This window comes from Rhineura floridana, chromosome 5 (assembly GCF_030035675.1).
Source record: "Rhineura floridana isolate rRhiFlo1 chromosome 5, rRhiFlo1.hap2, whole genome shotgun sequence".
NCBI lineage: Eukaryota > Metazoa > Chordata > Lepidosauria > Squamata > Rhineuridae > Rhineura > Rhineura floridana.
In genome coordinates this window covers 42,146,482-42,167,781 of record NC_084484.1, presented here as the reverse complement: position 1 = coordinate 42,167,781, position 21,300 = coordinate 42,146,482, and the positions used below count along the sequence as shown (strand labels likewise).

Here is a 21,300-nt window from a genome sequence, read left to right as displayed (position 1 = left end):
ACCTTAGTGATGTGGAGGTTGTTGCAATTTGTGTTCTCCCTTGCACAAGCTGCAGGTTTTATGGGAGGAGCTTTTGTGATGTGGCTCTTTCCCATGTCAACACGGCCCCCAGCTTAGGAGTTCCAGTGTTGGTGGAGTGGTGCAAGGAAGATACGTGATGCGGAATTACGAAGGAATTTTCACTGGCCACAGCCTGGCAAGCTTTAAATATCTGCCAGCAGGCTCTCTCCTTTCATTGCCTCCCTTCCTTCTCTTGCAGGACATACAGGTCCAGCTCTGCTACAAGAAACCCCTTCTTAACCTCACTGGTTAAGACTCAGGGCCACGCATCTCAGTGGCATCTGTCCTGACGCTGTCCTCTATCTCCAGCTCCGTTGCTGGAACGACCAAGATGCCCAGGTAATTAAGGGAATGCCGGAAAAGGCCCTCATGCATTGAGGTTCAGAAAGCAGAGTGCTGGCTGGGCAGAGTGACAACTGAGAGACGAGGAGCTGGGGAGGGATGCAAACTGGGCCCAGCCATTGCCCAGAATCGGGAGAAGTAATACATATTTTATGTCGGGCTCCACACAGAGTTCTCATCAGGTGGCAGTAGCAATGCCGCCTTCTATGGCATCCATGGTGTCTTTTGACAGGACATGGCTGTTTGATACAGGATGAGGCTGATCTGCCTAATAAGAGCTTCTCCGGTGTTACAGCACTCAGGCCTTTAATAACTCAGCTGGCCTCTATGGTGGTGCTCATCATTTAGCAGGGTGGTTAGGACTTGTCATGATTATGATGTTATTAGATGAGCCTATTAGGTATTTTGCATGGCTTTACATTTTCTGGTTTTGTTTTCTCAGCAAGGCTGGCCTAAAACATTTTGCTGCCTCAGCCAAAGGACAAGAGAGATCCCACCCCATACCATGCATAGAAGTCAACTGTCAGTTGAATCTTATTTCATCATAGTCTACATGAAGGGTCTTGCACCCCAACGGAGGGCAGCAGACTAGCTTTAGGAGTACAGGGCAGGTGGCCAGGCGCATGCAGCTCTATCCTCCAACAGAGAGGAACAGCCACAAGGATTGCCACCCCCTGCAGTCCCCTTAGTAACTGCCGCCTGAGGCAGCTATCTAATTCTGGCTGATGGTAGGGCCAGCCCTGGTACTGCAGCAATTTCAAAAAGAGGCTTCTTGAGAGCAAGCAGCCGGAAGCCAGCTTCAGTGCAGTCAGTGGTGGCTGATGGCCATTGGGAATGGTAGGGCGGGAGGCAGGGAGACCAATGTTAGGGAGCCAGAACCATCCTCTGACTAGAAGACAGTGAGGTAGGTAAGGGGAGTGGCTGAGGGGAAGCTGAGGTTGGTGGGACAGTGTCCCGTTTGCCCTAGTAGACCCATCTCCACCGAGTGCAGTCAGTCTGACAGAAAGTTCGGATCCTTGGGGAGAAAGTGACAGGATCCAGCATCCGTAAATACTCTACACTAAGGGTGAGGGACCTGCTACCCCCCCCGATGTTGCTGAGTGACAGCTTCTATTATCCCTGACCACTGACCATACTGATTGGGGCTGATGGGAGTTAAGAGTCCAACAACATCTGAGAGGGCCACAGATTCCTCATCCCTGCTCTACACTCATCTTTACTCTTCGTTCTCTTTTTACTCTACAGGGGATCCCTTTTCTCTTTCCGTTTCCCACACCCATCTATTCCTGTAAGTCTCTTCTCTAGTGTGCATTAGAATTTTTCAGTTATAGCATTTAAACAATTTCTTCTACCCAATGGAGATGTTGGATTAAAATAAAATATTGATTTCTCACCTGTCAATACTGAGAGCACATAAACTTAACACTGTGATGCCCACCGACGTCTTTTGAATGAAGGGGACCAGTTTGCACATTGCAGCTCCAAAAGGCCAGCTTTTTGCATGGAGCTGTGAAGAGTAAACAGACAGCCAATGGTTAACAATTCTATACCCATCACAGTTTTTATCTCTGTACTGATATACCTCCGAATTCCCTAGGGATTTAGAACCTTAGAGCACAACACATGTTCAGAAAAGCAGACTGAAACATGCACTTACAGTACCATCTCTCCTATCCAGGTAAGCTGGTATAGGATAGCAGTCTACAACTCCCAGCATGGCACCTGAAACCCATAAATAATAAAGTTGTGAAAGCATGCTTGAAAATGCTTAGGGAAACTACAATCTAAAATCTAATGCACATATAAGGTCTAATCCAGCAAAGGTTAGGTTACATCCGTGCCATTCATTTAAAATACATGGCTTCTCCAAAGAATCCTGGTAGCTATAGTTTGTTGCAAGTGCTAGGAATTGTGGTGGCAAGAGGTAAATCATAGTCCCTTGGATTCTTTTGGGTAAACTGTGTGCTTTAAATACAACGTATGGATGTGACATGAGTTACATGGAAGTCAATGGAATTTAAGTTAATCACAAATAAGATCTGGCTTATATAAATTCAGTTGGCCAGGAATTATGTATGAGTGGTGGAAGAACAGGCACTGATCCTTTTTGAAAGATATGAATTGGATCTATATGCTTAACACTTACATCAGGTTCTGTTGTCCATGCAATGTTTATGCATAATTTCCTCCACCATCCATATGGGATCCTCATCTGAGTAAGTAAACCTGTACTGTCCCATTCCATATATGTTAATGCAACTTGACTGTGATTAACTCATGTGATTGGTTCATTCCAGATTCCAAACAATGCCCACGGCCTATTTGGAAGCCAGGTATCTGGGGACCCCGATCGAGGAGCGCTACTGCATCTTTGGTTGTAATGTGCCGGAAGACTTAGTGCATTATATGTTTACTTGTCCCTTATATTCGAACCCCAGACACAAATTCTTAGCGCCTCTGATTAGCCCCAGAGTAAGGACACCTGGCGACCTGGTGGCCGAGCTCCTGGCTGACAACCATGTACAGGTCACTATGGCGGTGGCAAACTTTGCTCTAGCCGCAAAAAAGCTAAGAGCAAACTACGTACAAGCCCAGCGAGCATAAATTTGACATGAGCGTGTCTTTGAAGTTGTTTTAAGCTGTATGGTTTTAATTGTTTGTTTTACACTGTGCAATGGCCTATGGCTAAAAGCAAATAAAGTGATTTGATAGTGATTGGTTCATTCCCATTATGCATGCTTCACCTAAGCAAGGGAAGCAATATTATAAAAGGACTAGATTACTAATTGTAAGTAAATATCAGAAACTATTAGTTAGGAGGATGCTCTGTGTTTAATACTTAGAATGTCTCCATAAGACACTCAATCTCAACAACAGGAGATTAAAATGGGATAATTCTATGTATGCTTCTCTGAACTCCTTGGAAGAAAGTTTGTGATATATGGGTAGATAAACGAATGGATAGATAGACAGAAGACAGATAAAGACTGTCAACCGACATTTTTAATTGGATTAATAATCTACCTACTGATTGAATTTTTAAAATGAGCTTGTAACCAAAGTGCCAATATAGGTGCCTTTTTGACATATTGACGGACATATGAGGTAACATACAAGTTATTAGACAAAAACTATCACTCATTGTTATGTGGACTGTCTTTAATATTTTTATTTTCATGTCCTAATACAGTGTCATGGTGCCAGAACTAAAAGTCTCAAAAATGCAAAAACAGTGCCTTTCAAGTTCAGCCCATTTATTAAAATTGGCTCTCACAGATTAATGCATTTACTAAAACTTTAATTGGTTAACATACCGATTAAGGCTGCAATCCAATGCACATTTACCTGGGAGTAAGTCCCATTGAACCCAATGGAGATTACTTCTGAGTAGACCTGTACTAGATTGCCACCTAAGCCAAAGCTTGCAGGCTGGATTAAAAAGCTGGCAAAGGCTACTGACCTGAATGCATATTAAATTTGATGAGGAGAAGATGCAATTGAGGTATTTAAAAGCAAGAATTTGTTTCATGCAGTGGACTACAGAAAACTGTAAATTCCAGAGGGATTGAAGTGGTAAGACAAATATAGTCTATTTGATCCTTCTTCCCAGCCACATGCATAATGAGGAACTGAATCAGTCCACAATAAGAGGACAATGGCTTGGATGTGGCTTATCTGTGTGGGTGATAAGATTGAGACATGACAGAGGAAGAACTGTCCTGGTTGATACATTTGTGTGGATATCTGGCTCTGGAAAAAGCTGAGTCAAATATATCACCCATAACATGATTGTAGGTAACGGGCAAAGCCCACAATTCAGTGCATAAATAAGCACATTTAAATTCTGTTAGGATGAATGGCACTGAAGCAGAGCTAACTGCGCACTGAACTGAGGCCCAGAGTGGTCTGCAAATCCCCCAAACTCAAGTTTCATGGCTTGAATAAACCATACAAATTAAAATAGTTAAAGATTTTTCCATAATTATTTCATTGCCATGACTGACAGAAGTTTCTTTTCTTTAAAACAAAAGTTATTGCTTTTAGGATTCTGCCTATGGATACTTCCATACATACTTTCCAACAGCATACTAGTGACCTGGACTTCTCAAACCCAAGTCAAATTGCTGGGGAGAAGAAGTAACGTGTGTAGCAACAGCAACTAGAACCGGTTGACCACTATAGGCTGAGATAACAAAGTGGCTGGACCCTCACAGTTTATCATCTTGGCATTTCCTGGTAAGATAATATCAGCAACAAGGAATGTGTAGACCTACCAAGTGGCTTGGTTCTTCTCAGAGATGGCTGCAGTGATTTGGGTATGTATACAGAAACCAAAGAGGATTAACATCAAAGGGCATATTTATGGTGCAAAAAAATCTAGAAGTCAATCAGTATGCTGATAGAGAACTCCTTTTAGGTAGACCAGGGTAAGATGGTTGCCACCACCTATGCAGTTTCTCTTACATTGCTCCCAGGACTGTATAAAATATTCTGGCCACATAGTTGGGCTTTCAGGAATGTATAAAACCTTTTAGCCATGTGGCTGAGCTTCATTGCATGCTTACATGCTATTTAGGCATGGATGGCATATAAGCTCAACCACACCTCTGTTGTCTGCCTGCTATACAAACATGACAGGAAGCCCAAGCACATGGTTATCAGGTTTTATAGATGCCTGGGAGTGACATCGGAACAATTGCAAAGGAGACAGCAGCTATGTTGCCCAAGTATATGTAAAGAGGGCCATACACATTTCCATATGTAATCTGAATGCCAGCCACAACCCTCCCATTTAAATTACAAATGTGACACCTGCAAAACAGGTCTGGCTGATCCTGTTTTATCCTCTTCAACCATTATAGGAAATGTAACCAGATGAATCCAAGCCATCCAATGGGATTACAAGTCCATCATCTTATGAAGACAGATGGTTGAAAACAGGTACTTGATATAACTCTTACACCATGAAAGCTATCATTGCAAAACCTGGGATTCTATAATTTATGCAAATCAAAAGAATAACGGCATAACTGATAGTGCAAGCGCTACCTTATTAAGATTCTCAGTAATTGCAACGATCAAACCAGGAAGTATTTCTTTACTCAGCGCATAGTTAAACTATGGAATTTGCTCCCACAAGATGCAGTAATGGCCACCAGCTTGGATGGCTTTAAAAGAAGATTAGACAAACTCATGGAGGACAGGACTATCAATGGCTACTAGCCGTGATGGCTGTGTTCTGCCACCCTAGTCCGAGGCAGTATGTTTCTGAAAACCAATTGCCAGAAGCCTCAGGAGGGGAGAGTGTTCTTGCACTCGGGTCCTGCTTGCGGGCTTCCCCCAGGCACCTGGTTGGCCACTGTGAGAACAGGATGCTGGACTAGATGGGCCACTGGCCTGATCCAGCAGGCTCTTCTTATGTTCAAAGCATATGGAAATCCCATTGAATTTATACAAGTGTTATACGATTTCAGCCTTAACCATGGTATCTATTTAATCATTTGTAAGCCAGCTGTTTTGGGGTGGTTTGACAATATGTATGGGTTCTCTATATCATCCCGCCAAGCAATAAGGAGAATTGTACTACTTCTTTGATTCTTCCAGTTTCAAAGGTGGAATTCAATGCTAGTCCTACTCAGTACATCCAGTGAAGTTAACAGACATGACTAATTTAGGTTCATTCATTTCGGTGGGTCTATTTTGATTTAGTTAGTCTTGGTTGAATACAACCCTACGAGAGGGATAGGGAACATATGGCCTTTCAAATGTTGTTGGATGCAAGCTCCCATCAGCCCCAGCCAGCATGACCAATGGTAAGGGATGATGGGAGCTGTAGTCCAACAACATCTGGAGGGCCAGAGATTCCCCATCCCTTTTCTAAGCTGTAGAACAGGGATGGGGAACCTCAAGCGCTGAGGCCAGAAGTGGCCTTTAATCTCTATCTAGTCCTCAGGATGCTTCCCAGGCCACATTTCTCCTTGGTACTGATCAATGCCATCTTTAAGTGCTTTTGCCTAGGTGGAATGTATCCTTAAACTGTGATAACACCTATTCCTTGCTTGGATGGAGAGGGATGGTGTGCGTGTGTAGAAGCCTCTGACTTTTGCCTGGCTGGAAAGTAGCCTACTGTACAAAAGTCACATCTGTTGCTCTGTCCACTTCTGTCTCTCTCCCTGCCCAACATCAGCATACAGCCCTTGAAGGCTGTCCAGAAGGGAACCCTTGGGCTGGAAACGTTCCCCACCTCTGGTGTAGAACTATGGTAAAAATCCTCACCACTTTGCAGGAAGATGCAAATGATGGGTTTACCAGAAAGTTGCAGTTTGGCAAAAATAGCAATCTTCAACCAGCCGCTTCTCATTCCAAACTTTGTTCAGGAGAAACATGGAAGTGTTTAGAAGGGCTTCCTTCAAAGTTGCTTCCTCTGCTAATGTCTTGGGGGGGGAGAGAAGGTCATTCACTCAAAATACTATTCATTCATTTATTTATTAGATTTATATCCTGCCCTTTCTCCCAGTAGGAGCCCAGGGCAGCTATTATACTAACGTACTAAAAGCACCACACCAGAAGGGGAGCTGACACCTCAGAGGCATAAGTTGGATTGGATGGCCACCTATGAGGGATGCTGTAGCGGCAGATTTCCTGCATCATCAGCAGCAGGAGGTTGAACTAGATGACCTTGGAGGTCCCTTTCATGTCTACGACTCTGTTGTATGATAAGCTCTTCCTTTGCCTAAGGCTTTCATTCCTTAGTCTCTACCATAGGAAAGTGCATGCACTGAAGGTGGCGCTGCTTTTGCTACACTTCTGAATAAGCTTTGCAGCAAAGGGAAGCCAATGGGGGTGGAATTCACAAGCTATGCAAGTCAAAGCTCTTTTGTACAGGAAATTCAACATGCCACTGGCACTAAATACTAGGGCGTCACGGCAGGGTCAGACAGATATGCATGTTATCTGTGACAATGAAAATGTTAATTTTATTTGACAAAGAATGCTAAGTGTCAGCTATCAAGCAAAGCTGACTTGAAATTCTGGGAACTCAACTACTGCAAAAGAAACAAGGGCAACTATTGAAACGCATGTTCAGGATGGGTTGGGAAATAGGATGCTGTTGCACAGGAAGCTGGTTGGCTGGTTGGGACTTTTCTGCATGTCCCTAAAATCTCTATCAAATAGGGAGGGTTGGGAGCAGGAACAAAACTAACAAGTTTAGATTGGTGGCCGAAATGGTCCCTGTGATCAGTCATACTGCTTCTGTACGTGCAGTGAGGATCCATATATCGCATCAAGGGCTGGCATGAATCAACCAGACTGTCCAGTACCACCAGCTGGAACAGAAAGGGCTTCAGAAGCACATTTTTGAAGAGTTGTTTGGCCAAGAGATATGCATAGTATCATTCTGGCTCAGTCCCAAACGTTATAGATTCTGAAGGCCTATGGCAGGTGTCGGAACCTTTGGCCCTCCAGATGTTGCTGAAATACAACTCCCACCAGCCCCAGCAAGCATGGCCAATAGCCAAGGATGATGAAAACTGCAGTTCAGCAACATCTGGAGGGCCAAAGTTCCCCCACACCTGGATTAGTCTATGTAAGATCGTAAGAATAAGGGGTCAGGCCAGAGGCCAGTGCATCAGCATAATTTATACTATTGCAGCCAGATCTGGATTAGTTAGTAATTACAGATTCTCAACACTGAATAGGATCAGAAAATCATAAAACAAGATGATAAATTGATAAAATGCAACTGCCACAAAGCAGGATCGTTCAAAACGTTGGTCCCAGGCTATGGTCTGAAGGCACATAAGGCCAGCACCCTGCTGAAGCTAAGCAGGGTCAGGTCTGGTCAGTGCCTGGATGGGAGACCGCCAGGGAACCATATGTAAGCTGCCTTGGGTTTCAATCATGAAAACGAAAGGCGGGGTATAAATGAAATAATAAATAAATAAATGCAACTCTCTCCAGTGTAAAAACAGTTGAAACTGCTGGGATCATAATTGACTTGAGCAAATGAGTCAGTTCACATGCCTCAAAGCTTGTCGCCTCTCCTCAAGACACTAGCCAATCTGACCAAGTGAACATGTCTTATTGAGCCCCCCAAAGGTAACCAACCTGACATGAAGCAAACCCCAGCCTCTAATTCTTCAAATTAGCTGTTGCTACATGCTGGGTATTAACAAGAGTAGTCCAGTCTCAGCAAATCACCTTCTTTGTCTGGAAGCACCAGGTAAGGCTGTGTAACAGTGCAATCTTGACCAGTCTACATAGAAATAAGTCCTATGGAGTGCAATGGGGCTTACTCCTGGTTAAGAGGGGTTAGTTGTTTAAAAACACTATATTAGAAGCTCAACTGGAGTGCATACCACAGATCAGAAAAGGTACCGCCAGGGCCAAGAAGATGCCAGCATGGTTAATGAGCAAAGTCAAGGAAGCTCTTAGAGGCAAAAAGTCTTCCTTCAGAAAATGGAAGTCTTGTCCGAATGGAGAAAATAAAAAAGAACACAAACTCTGGCAAAATAAATGCAAGAAGACAATAAGGGATGCTAAAAAAGAATTTGAGGAGCACATTGCTAAGCACATAAAAACCAACAACAAAAAATTCTATAAATACATTCAAAGCAGGAGACCATCTAGGGAGACAATTGGACCCTTGGATGATAAGGGAGTCAAAGGTGTACTAAAGAACGATAAGGAGATTGCAGAGAAGCTAAATGAATTCTTTGCATCTGTCTTCACAGTGGAAGATATAGGGCAGATCCCTGAACCTGAACTAACATTTGCAGGAAGGGATTCTGAGGAACTGAGACAAATAGTGGTAACGAGAGAGGAAGTTCTAAGCTTAATGGACAATATAAAAACTGACAAATCACCGGGCCCGGATGGCATCCACCCGAGAGTTCTCAAAGAACTCAAATGTGAAATTGCTGATCTGCTAACTAAAATATGTAACTTGTCCCTTGGGTCCTCCTCCGTGCCTGAGGACTGGAAAGTGGCAAATGTAACGCCAATCTTCAAAAAGGGATCCAGAGGGGATCCCGGAAATTACAGGCCACTTAGCTTAACTTCTGTCCCTGGAAAACTGGTAGAAAGTATTATTAAAGCTAGATTAACTAAGCACATAGAAGAACAAGCCTTGCTGAAGCAGAGCCAGCATGGCTTCTGCAAGGGAAAGTCCTGTCTCAGTAACCTATTAGAATTCTTTGAGAGTGTCAACAAGCATATAGATAGAGGTGATCCAGTGGACATAGTGTACTTAGACTTTCAAAAAGCGTTTGACAAGGTACCTCACCAAAGGCTTCTGAGGAAGCTTAGCAGTCATGGAATAAGAGGAGAGGTCCTCTTGTGGATAAGGAATTGGTTAAGAAGCAGAAAGCAGAGAGTAGGAATAAACGGACAGTTCTCCCAATGGAGGGCTGTAGAAAGTGGAGTCCCTCAAGGATCGGTATTGGGACCTGTACTTTTCAACTTGTTCATTAATGACCTAGAATTAGGAGTGAGCAGTGAAGTGGCCAAGTTTGCTGATGACACTAAATTGTTCAGGGTTGTTAAAACAAAAAGGGATTGCGAAGAGCTCCAAAAAGACCTCTCCAAACTGAGTGAATGGGTGGAAAAATGGCAAATGCAATTCAATATAAACAAGTGTAAAATTATGCATATTGGAGCAAAATTTCTTAATTTCACATATACGCTCATGGGGTCTGAACTGGCGGTGACCAACCAGGAGAGAGACCTCGGGGCTGTAGTGGACAGCACGATGAAAATGTCGACCCAGTGTGCAGCAGCTGTGAAAAAGGCAAATTCCATGCTAGCGATAATTAGGAAAGGTATTGAAAATAAAACAGCCGATATCATAATGCCGTTGTATAAATCTATGGTGCGGCCGCATTTGGAATACTGTGTACAGTTCTGGTCGCCTCATCTCAAAAAGGATATTATAGAGTTGGAAAAGGTTCAGAAGCGGGCAACCAGAATGATCAAGGGGATGGAGCGACTCCCTTACGAGGAAAGGTTGCAGCATTTGGGGCTTTTTAGTTTAGAGAAAAGGCGGGTCAGAGGAGACATGATAGAAGTGTATAAAATTATGCATGGCATTGAGAAAGTGGATAGAGAAAAGTTCTTCTCCCTCTCTCATAATACTAGAACTCATGGACATTCAAAGAAGCTGAATGTTGGAAGATTCAGGACAGACAAAAGGAAGTACTTCTTTACTCAGCGCATAGTTAAACTATGGAATTTGCTCCCACAAGATGCAGTAATGGCCACCAGCTTGGATGGCTTTAAAAGAAGATTAGACAAATTCATGGAGGACAGGGCTATCAATGGCTACTAGCCATGATGGCTGTGCTCTGCCACCCTAGTCAGAGGCAGCATGCTTCTGAAAACCAGTTGCCAGAAGCCTCAGGAGGGGAGAGTGTTCTTGCACTCGGGTCCTACTTGCGGGCTTCCCCCAGGCACCTGGTTGGCCACTGTGAGAACAGGATGCTGGACTAGATGGGCCACTGGCCTGATCCAGCAGGCTCTTCTTATGTTCTTATGTTCTTAGGATTGCAGCCCAAGCTTAGCTAAGAATAACTTGAGCTTCTGAAATCACATTCCCTGATATTTCTGTTTTCTATGCATTTCTTTTTTTTCTTTTTTTCTTTTTTAAAAAAGGCTCTCAAACCATCCATACGGAAAGTGGGATTGGACCAAGATGAAGGAGATGTGAAAATTAAAGGGAGAAATATCAATAATTTAAGATATGCAGATGATACCATACTGCTAGCAGAAACCAGGAATGATTTGAAACGAATGCTGATGAAAGTTAAAGAGGAAAGCACAAAAGCAGGACTACAGCTGAACGTCAAGAAGACTAAAGTAATGACAACAGAAGATTTATGTAACTTCAAAGTTGATAATGAGGACACTGAACATGTCAAGGATTATCAGTATCTTGGAGCAGTCATTATCCAAAATGGAGCCAATAGTCAAGAAATCAGAAGAAGGCTAGGACTGGGGAGGGCAGCTATGAGAGAACTAGAAAAGATCCTCAAATGCAAAGATGTATCACTGAACACTAAAGTCAGGATCATTCAGACCATGGTATTCTCGATCTCTATTTATGGATGTGAAAGTTGGACAGTTAAAAAAGTGGGTAAGAGAAAAAGCAACTTCTTTGAAATGTGGTGTTGGAGGAGAGTTTTGTGGATACCATGGACTGCGAAAAAGACAAATAATTGGATGTTAGAACAAATTACACCAGAACTATCACTAGAAGCTAAGATGAAGTAACTGAGGTTATCATACTTTGGACACATAATGAGAAGACATGATTCACTAGAAAAGACAATAATGCTGGGGAAAACAGAAAGGAGTAGAAAAAGAGGAAGACCAAACAAGAGATGGATTGATTCCATAAAGGAAGCCACAGACCTGAACTTACAAGATCTGAACCAGGTGGTTTATAACAAATGCTATTGGAGGTCGCTGATACATAGGGTTGCCATAAGTCGTAATCGACTTGAAGGGACATAGCTCACACAATCAAACCATTGGTAATCAATTATTTATCTTAATTTTATAAGTTTATGCTATGCCCTTTCATAAAATCCCCGAAGTGGCTATTCAGTATGAATATTCACATTATTCAGTCTGACAGCAGCAAGTTCCTCAGGCCTGTTCTGCACAATTTGAAATATAATGTGAACACAATCCAACCACAGTTAAGCACTCTTAAATTGCAATAGTTACATTGATGGAGTCATCCACCACCATGTCCCAGATGAGTTTCTGATTGTGAAGTCAAAAAATGGAAATGGCCTGCCTTCGATTCCGACTTATGGCAACCCTAGAAATAGGGCTTTCATGGCAAGCGGTATTCAGAGGGGATTTACCATTGCCTTCCTCTTAGACTGAGAGGCAGTGACTGGCCCAAGGTCACCCAGTGAGCTTCATGGCTGTGTGGGGACTTGATCCCTGGTCTCCCAGGTCATAGTCCAACACTCTAACCATAGGGCCATGAGAAGTGCATTGTTTCTGTATACTTCATTAGATGCACTCCAGTTTCAGTTCAGTCCTGTGCACATCTACTAAGAGGTAGGCCCCACGGAGTTTAATGGGACTTACACCCAAGAAAGTGTGCATAGGATTGCAGCCTAAGGCAGGCAACTCTTAGTAGGACTCAGAAACTAGTTTTCAACACCTGTGTTCAAAACTAAAACCCATGAAGAGATAGTAAAAAAAGAATGCATTTGAGCATGTGCAGAGTTAATTTTTCTTACTACTACGTGCAGTCAACTCCAACATATCTATCATTAGACAAAAGAGATTCCAAGGCTGAGGGTATAATCTTTGAGTAAGCTTAAGCACCTCTCACTGTAGAAAGTGATAACTAGCTCTTCTGGGCACGTTAGTTTTGAGCTACTTGGTAACCCTTAACCATGTACTTTCTTTTTAAAGCCTAATGGTTTTATGTGTGATGATTGAGAATCTTTAAAAGGTTTAGGCTGAAATCCTGTGCACACTTACTTGACAGTACACCTCAATAAACACAATGGAACTTAATTCTGAGTAAACATGTACAGGACTGCACTGTTATTCTATTTAAACTATTATTCTGTTTCTAAAATAAAGATGCCTGTGTGTGGATTCTCCAATTCTTTGCCTGAGAAGCTCTCTCCCTTCAATGCCAAATATGAATGGGACGGGCCTGCCTAATGAGTAATGGCTACAATGCAGTCTGCACATGTTCAGAGGCATATTTCGTTTTAGGCACTGTGCCGGAGGCACTGAAAATAGATTTCAGGGCGAGTTCCTATTAAGGCCCAGTATCTTTGAAGGGGAAAAAACAAACCACCTGAGTTCCCCTGCTCGGATCTGGCTTATGGCCGCTCCTCTTCCCCCTGCCACTACCAAGCGCCTCGATGTCTGCCGCCGCTTACCTTGTACAAATTGATAGGGATGTCAATGATGATAAGAAGCAGGTCCCCCAGCGCCAGGCTGGCGATGAGGATGTTGGGCCCGTTTCTCATGCATTTGTTCTTGTAGATGATCCTGAGCAACGTGGAGTTGCCGATGATGCCCAGCACGAAGACCACGCAAGCCACCACCGTGTTGATATATTTGAACGTCTCCGCCGTCTCCAATCTCCCGGTGCACATCGGGTACGACGCTCGGCCACCCTTACCAGGCGCCGCCGGCTTGGAGACGTTGGAACTCCTTTTATCTTCCTGTAGTCTTGCGGTCGGGGCGATGCTTATCCAGGCAGGAGCGGGGCTGCGCTCGGCTGTACCTTCCAGGCGCTGCGGAGATTCGCTGTGTTCCAACGCTCCGCCGCAGCTCAGCAAAATAGCCAGGATCAAGAGCTTTCCCAGCCTGCACCGACCCATGATCGCTACCCGAAGAGACAGAAACGCCACCTGGAATCGAAAGTGTGGGGGAGAACAAGCCACCGGGGAACCCCTCTAGGTGGCAGCGCCCGCCGATCCCCGCTTCAGCCAATCCCAGTCAGCCCAAAGCACGTGCGCCCACCCTGAGCGAGCCGTCTGCTGATCCCAGCGTTGCGCGCCGTCGGGAAACTCAGAAAGAAGTGGGAGGGGAAAAAGAGAATGAATATTCGAGCCAAACGAGCGTCGTTTCCCGGGTAAAGCCCAGCCTTGTTACTATTACACTCTGCTTTGATCTTTCCTCAGGCAAAAAGCCAGTTTTGAAGAAAGAAAAACAACAACAACACCGAGGTGGATAAACCCGGGGTCGCCGCTTCTCCCACAGCTTTTAAAATAATCGTTGCAGTTTTACTACACTGTAGTGGAATAGACGAAGCTAAATACAAGGTTGAACCATGACTAGCGTAATCTCTTACTAGGTAGGGGATCTCTGTCAGTGATCATTACTAGAGGGAGACATCAAAGCCCCACAAAACATTCGGTAAAGTCCATGGAAAACAAAGTATTAATTTGTTGGTGTTGTTTAGGGATCGAAAGTGTACTTATCTTGGGTCGATTCACAGCCAACTGTGATATATACCAGTTTTAAGAATCAAGTCCAGTTGAGTTCAGTGTGATTTGCTTCCAGGTAAGTGGGTAAAGGATTGCATCCTAATAAGAGCACGCACGCACCAAACAGGAAACAATGTGCGTGATGGATTATTTATTAACTATATACTAGGAAGTGTCTCACGTTTAAATTCCACCCTTTCTTTACTCACATAATCACTTCCCCACACCTTTAAGGGATGTTTTGTATTGCAATCTCCATTGCTGTTCTTTTGGGCATACTTATTTCAATTTTTTCTCTGGCCATTCTGCCTCAAATTATGAGACACTAAAGATGGCTCACAAAAAGGATCCCACACACAAATCAGTAAAAGTACTGTATAAAAACCAAAATAAAAATAAATGGAAAACAGTGTTTATTAGTAACAGCCAAGAAGCACTCTCTAAAACATTCTTACTCAGCTCAGGGGATAAGCTTATGATAGCAATGACATTTACAGGTAAAATGGAAGGGAACATTTAAGTAAGTGCAGACACAAAGAGCATATGGTATTTTGCTTTGTGTCCTTAAATTAACTCTTCCAGAATTTAGTTATTAGGCTCAGTGTTTCTGTGCAACCAGTGGCCGATTCTGCTTTTTTTTCATTATTGTATCTTTTGTAATCTTATTGTATGCCACGAAGAAACTTGAGTGTTAAGAGGTATTGCTGAAAAAAATACAAATAAAAATTACATGTTCACCCTTTGACTCAAAACAGTTTGTGGAATCAAATCAAGCCCCATTTCTTTCCATTAGCCTACTTCTAAATAAGGTTTCATTATGAGACTTTAAGAAACAAAAATTAAAATGAGAAATAAAAATTAAAAAGAGATATTTTCTAGTTTTCAGGTAAAAGCACACATTTATTTTTAACTGGCATGAAATTAATCTTTACCTTGCAAATTGGCCAAGCAGAAGAGTGGTTGATATAGTTCCCAGTGCCCAAGGAAGCCCTTTCCTGCTTGAGATAGGCTGTCTGCACACTGCTTGCCTGGTCACTACACTACAGGGTTTTGATAGCAGAATGTGCTGTCTCCCCAATTTTTTTAAAACCCACTTGTGTCTTTTCCATCAGTCATTGCTAAACTCCACCCACTCCTTCCCCCAAACCAACAACCTTTCCCACTGTCAGCTTTAAAGGCCTGGAGAGCATCAGCCCAAAGTTTCCTGTTAGCAGAGACATGTAACAGGGTCCCTCTGCAACATGGGGAAGAAGGAAAAAGAAAGAGAGAGAATCTGGCTGTAAAATTATGCAGACTTATGCAAATAATACAGTCTGAGAAAAGAAGGCTCAGTAGTAGAACATCTGCGTTGCCTGCAGAAGGTCCCAGGTTCAATCCCCGGTTCCTTGCTTAAAACCCTATAGAGCCACTGCCAGTAGGTTAGATTAAGAGTCGGTGCCTGGCCCAAGATCACCCAGAGAGCTTCATGGCTAAGTGGAGATTTGAACCCAGGTCTCTCTGGCCTTCATCAAGATACTAGTCATTACACCACACAGGGTATCAGAGATGGTGAGCTGGTTGGGTTCTACACTCCTCCTGCCTCTGGATTGGTGATTGGGAACCACTCCCCAGGGGAGTAAATTTGGCCCAGAGGCACCAATTGCTGATTCCTGCTACAAGTTGTATTAGTGGTCAAGTCTGCCAGGGTATGGAAAGCAGATTTCCCATGGTATTGAAAGAATGCCAACTTCATAATGTTACGCCCTTACAAATACAGCCAATCGGGAGAATAGTATCACTGTGAAATGAAGCTCCATCCACAGCTGGGTAGCGGGGGTGAGGCAACTCTGGAGAAAAGCTCTTGATTACGCCCTCCAGCATCTTTGATGACAAGTTGTTGTGGATTATAACTCCCATCAGCCCCAGCAAGCATGGCTGTGTTGGCTAGGGCTGATGAGAGTTGTAGTCCAAAATATCTGGAGGGCACCAGGTTGGCAAAGGTTGTGCTAAAGTTGTACATAATTATATGATTAATGTGTTGTTTGGCTCTTCCTTACTGATTCCAGTTTTGGAATGAATTCATAAGAAATTCAGAGGTGTGCAGACTGCTGAATTTCCTGTTTAGGTTAAGGATCTCGACTTAAAAATTCCTGTTCTGAACATCATTAGGGGGACTTAGTTTTGAGAGTTCCAGTTGCACAGGCTGTGTATGTGAACAAAGTAATTTCAATAAATAATTCATTTTTCCTGGTCATATTGAACCTGTTCAAGAGATTGCGGGAAATCTTTTAATTGCAGCTACAACTTGTGTGGCTAAGTCTTGAACAATGCAAGGACCTCCACTATGGCAAGACCAATTTCCTATATATTATTTGGCAACAGCATACATTACTAGTAGTGGGAAGTAACTACATCAGTCATCCAAAATGTGACACAGTGCTGACGTACACTGACAAGATACAGGTAACAGCACCAGCCATACGGAATTTATCTTTGTTTTTTTATCTTGTGCTAGTAGCCTCGTACCTGGTGCTGCTTGGGGATTCTAAGCAACCAAAAAGATTAGTGCTGTTTTGAAATCAGTGGTTACAATTCAGTGCAGTTGTGAAAGGTTCAGACCACCATCTTGATTCAAAATGGTGTCCAGTGGTATCCAAACACAGACGAAAACCTGCTCCTTTATTTCAGGAACCATAATGCAAAATTTGGTTATGATATCTTAAGATCGTGAATAGACAAACAAACCACTTTCCAAAATATATAGTAGACTGAAAAGCTTACAACAATTTTATAGTAGAACCACCCACCCCAATTATACAGTTGGTAATAACAGGCCTTGATTTGCTCTCCCCCCCCAATCTCGTCCTCAGGACACTGAAATGTGTAAAGTTCTGTGTGTTTAAAGTTACGTGTTCAACAAGTTGCACATACTGTATATTGATATGCTTATTCTGGAAGTATGTTTTGTTTGTTTGTTTGGAATCCTGTAGCATCAACAGCAGGGCTTCCCTTTAGTTAATTCAGTGCACCTTCAGTCTCTGTCAGGTGTCCAGCGGCAGCAAATTTGCTTCCCTAGCCAGCAGCTAGCATATGTGCTGTGTGCAAACATGCAGTGGTCCTAATGTTAGACTCTGGATTTAATAGACTTTGGAAGGTAATGTGTATTATGTCACGTACTTCAAAATGTGGTAAACCAGCCCTGTTGTGTTTGGGGCCCGTCTTGCTCATCCTGCTGAGTGGGGCCCTGGACATCTGCCCCAGAGTCCTGCCCTAATGATACCACTGCATGTACCCAACCCAAATCATATGCTTTCTCCCATATAGGTGAATGATTGCAGTTAACTCCCATTACTCCTGTAAAGTAAAAAATCTGCATTTGGAGGTTATGTTTTCTGGGGAGCAAAAGTAGTCATGGGGGGATTAACTTCTATCAAGAGGGACCACGTGTGAGGGTGCAAATTGCACCGTACTCTTCAGAGGGAGCCATGAACTGGTCCTTCAACAAATGGAGTGGGATTATATAAGGGATCAATGCACCCTCATGCAAGTTCTGTGAAGTCTTTGGTAGCATCCTTTATTTGAAGTGTCAAACCTCATTTGAGATGAATCAGGTTACTTTTTTGTTTTAGCCACTTGTCAATGCAAAGAAGTAATATAAGCTCTAGCTCACAAACTTGGGCAAAGCTGTGACAGAGAGCTGAGGACATATGCTTTACAAACATTGCGGAAGAGACCTAAGTGTAGAGACATGTACTATCACAATGTGATTCAGAGCTGTGCTGGCACAGGCATAGAAACTTAATAGGGGGGGAGCCTTTTGTTATTCTGCTGGGCTACTAATTGTATATACAAAGATGTCTAGGAAAACCATTAGAAATGCTTTAATGTCTTCATATGTTATAGTGCTGATTTTTTAAATGCTGGAAAAGGGTTGTGTTTGGCTTTCATTGGTGTATGCCCTAAATATTCCTAGATATTTAGGTGTTATCATCATTATGTATTATTTCTTGAGGCTGCATATTTACTTGGATGTAAGCTCAAGTAAAAAAGACATGGAGGATCAGGCTGTAAAAGCACCTAAAAAGTCCTGAGTGTTGTACATTTTAGATTTGCAAATCAACAATGTAAAACAGCCTAAGAAAAAAGCGAAGGGGATGTGGAGAGGGAAAAAGAAGGCATGGTTAACAGTTTTCCTAGGAAAAGCTAATTTGAGGCAGAGTACTGGTAATTATTGTGTTTACCATCCCTGCCCCCATAGTATCTATTAAGAAAGTGAGAAAAGATGCAGTGTAATCCTATGAATGTTTACTGGGAAGTCCCACTGTGTTCTATAGAGCTTACTCTTTAATAAGTGATCATATGATTGCAGCCTAAATTATTAATATACTTTAAATAAACAATTCAACCATTTTTTGATACAGTCTATTTATTTTAAATTAAAGAAATAGGAAGAAAGAGCCTCAGCTGAACCATATGCTAAGGAGAAGCCAGATGGTACCCAGGTTTTGAAAACATGAAGTAGAATCTGAAAGTGTAGTTCTGCCCTATGTTTGCTTCCAGGAATCTGTTTGCAGAAATAATTCCAGGCAGGATCTGACCTGTTAAGATGGAAATCAGGGGTGAGAACCACCACCAGCATGTTGGCTAGATCTGCCAGCCTTTTTGATGTTGGTCCAAAGAGGACTGCAAAAGCTCCATCTTCAGCTTGAGTGGCAGCTGAACAGTGAGGTGGGTGGAGCATTGCAAGCATCCAAGGAGATTGGAAATCATATGTGTTCGGGGCCAAATGTCTTCAGGAGGGAGCCTGCTCTGCTGTACTGGAAGATCAGGGTTCTTAATCATGTGGTGGTGGGGAGATCCCGTTCACATGAAACAGGCTCCCTGCCTCTAGCCCTGTCTACTTATGGGAAGCCCACATATAGGACATGAGGTCTTGTTCCCTAGCATACTGTCTCTGATCCTGGAGGTAGCATATTGCCACCACCACTAGTAGCCATTGATAGCTTTATCCTCCCAAAATTTGCCTAATCCCTTTCTAAAGTTAGTGGCTCTCACAGCATCTTGTAGAAGTGAATTCTGTAGCTCAGTGGTGCCCTGTGACTGGAAAGGGGAATATAAATATAAATATGTCTGTTTATTTAAACATCACTTTTTAAAAAGCAAAATCTGGACATGTCAAAAGTTCAGGAAGTCAACGCTGTGAAATTTTGCTCAAAAATTATGTTTTTATTTTATTTTATTTTTACTTATTATTACACTTATATTGCACCTTTCTTTGAAGGAGCTCAAGGTGGTATGCAAACATGGTTCTCCCTCCTCACAACAACCCTGTGAGGTAAGTTAGGCTGAAAAACAGCGACTGGCCCAAGGTCACCCAGGGAGCTTCATAGCCGAGTGTGGATTTGAACCCTGGTCTCCCAGGTCCCAGTCCGACATTTTAACTAATACACCACACTGTCTCTAGACCCCCCTTTTTTTGACCTGACTGGAGCTGAAAGCCAGCAAACGTATGAGGATGTCAGGCTTCAGCCTTACTGGTTTTGACGTGCTGTGCATACATTATCTTGTGCTGTTTTTTAAACAAGGAATCCTATACGACCTAAAGATATTTTTCAAAGGAGATTCTCTGTGTATGTATTATTTCCCACAGTACAGAGTTTGAGGCATGACTATGTACGGCTGTTGGCATCAAAGGAGCTTATAACACAATCTAGTTTCCACTGAGAAAGAAAACATGATAATGATGTTACACCTACTTCTCCCCTTGTATGGTAAAGGCTCAGGCTGCAAGTGTGCACATTGTACACCCATCTATATTTAGTACAAAAGGGACAACACTTTCTGAGCCAAATTGGAACAGGAATTCTGTCTCCAGATGATGTTTTTACATAAAGTGACCCCCGAAGGCAAGCTCTAAATCATGACCAGTATTGATATTACTATGACAATGCCCAGCTTCATTTGTTATTTTTCTAAAATCAAGCTGCATTACAGATATACTTTGCATAAATAAAAAGGATTTATTATTTTTACATCATGCTGGGTATGAGACAGTATACTTCCACGATCATGGAAATCAGTTTAGTCCACATGTGGATTATATACAAGTGAAAAACCGCAAAGGCTGATAGCCAATGTTAATCATACTCAGAGCAGACCTATTGAAATCAAGTAACTTTCAGTGGGTCTGCTCCAAGAGTGACTAACATTGCATATCACCCATGGTAACTGCAGAGGAATTCCAAATATGATTTTATAGTTCTAGAATACAGTTATATAGGTTACATATATTACATAGTGTCCTATGTAATTCTATGTAACTTTATGCAACCATAACTCATATATTAATATAGAATCAAGTAGCTATACTCAAGTTGGAAAGCATTTTGATAAAACTGGTAAGTTAATGTATCCATGTATGATCACTGGATAACCTAACAGACATGAGCAGGGTTGCAGTTGTCCAGGGTTTTGGGGGTCTTAGACCCCTTACCTTTTTGGAAGCAGGGTCCCAGCCAGGTCCCTATGTCTCCAGCATCCTATGAGCCATCAGCATGAAAGGGGAGTGTGTTAGCCACTGAGAAGAGTCTTCTAACATGCTTCCTCGTCCTTTACTGTTGACTGGAGCCAATCAGAGTGAAAGGAGGTGAGTCAGCCACTGAGAAGATTTTTCTCAGTAGCTAACACACTTCCCTTTCATGCTGACTGGCTCCTTGGGACATCTGTTGTTGCAGGAGAAGGACTGAGGAGTGTGGAGATGATGATGGAGAGCAAGCAAGTGAGGGGGTTTGCTGTGAAGGGGATGGCATGACTATGATGAAGGGACCCTGCACTTACGAATTTGCCACTACACTACTGGACATGAGTGATTATAATAATGACTCATTCATTTCCAGTAATCCTTTCTTTTCCAAGCGAGTCAGTGTCACTAAATTGCATGTGGCTA

The 21,300-nt window shown here is 42.8% G+C and overlaps 1 protein-coding gene across 2 annotated transcripts in view; it reads right to left on the bottom strand.

Moving 5' to 3' along the window:
- The window catches only part of EDNRB (endothelin receptor type B), a 29,145-nt gene extending 13,732 nt beyond the window's left edge, over window positions 1–15,413 (bottom strand). The window contains exons 1-3 of one of the 2 annotated variants that reach the window (XM_061626553.1): window positions 15,308–15,413; window positions 13,320–13,955; window positions 1,797–1,909 (exon numbers count right to left, since the gene is read on the bottom strand). In XM_061626553.1, coding sequence (XP_061482537.1) covers window positions 1,797–1,909; window positions 13,320–13,766 — 560 coding nt within the window. In that variant the 5' untranslated portion in view covers window positions 13,767–13,955; window positions 15,308–15,413. The remainder of the gene's footprint in view (window positions 1–1,796; window positions 1,910–13,319; window positions 13,956–15,307) is intronic. The other variant, XM_061626554.1, reaches the window with a different exon arrangement.
- Between the last annotated feature and the right edge of the window lie 5,887 nt (window positions 15,414–21,300).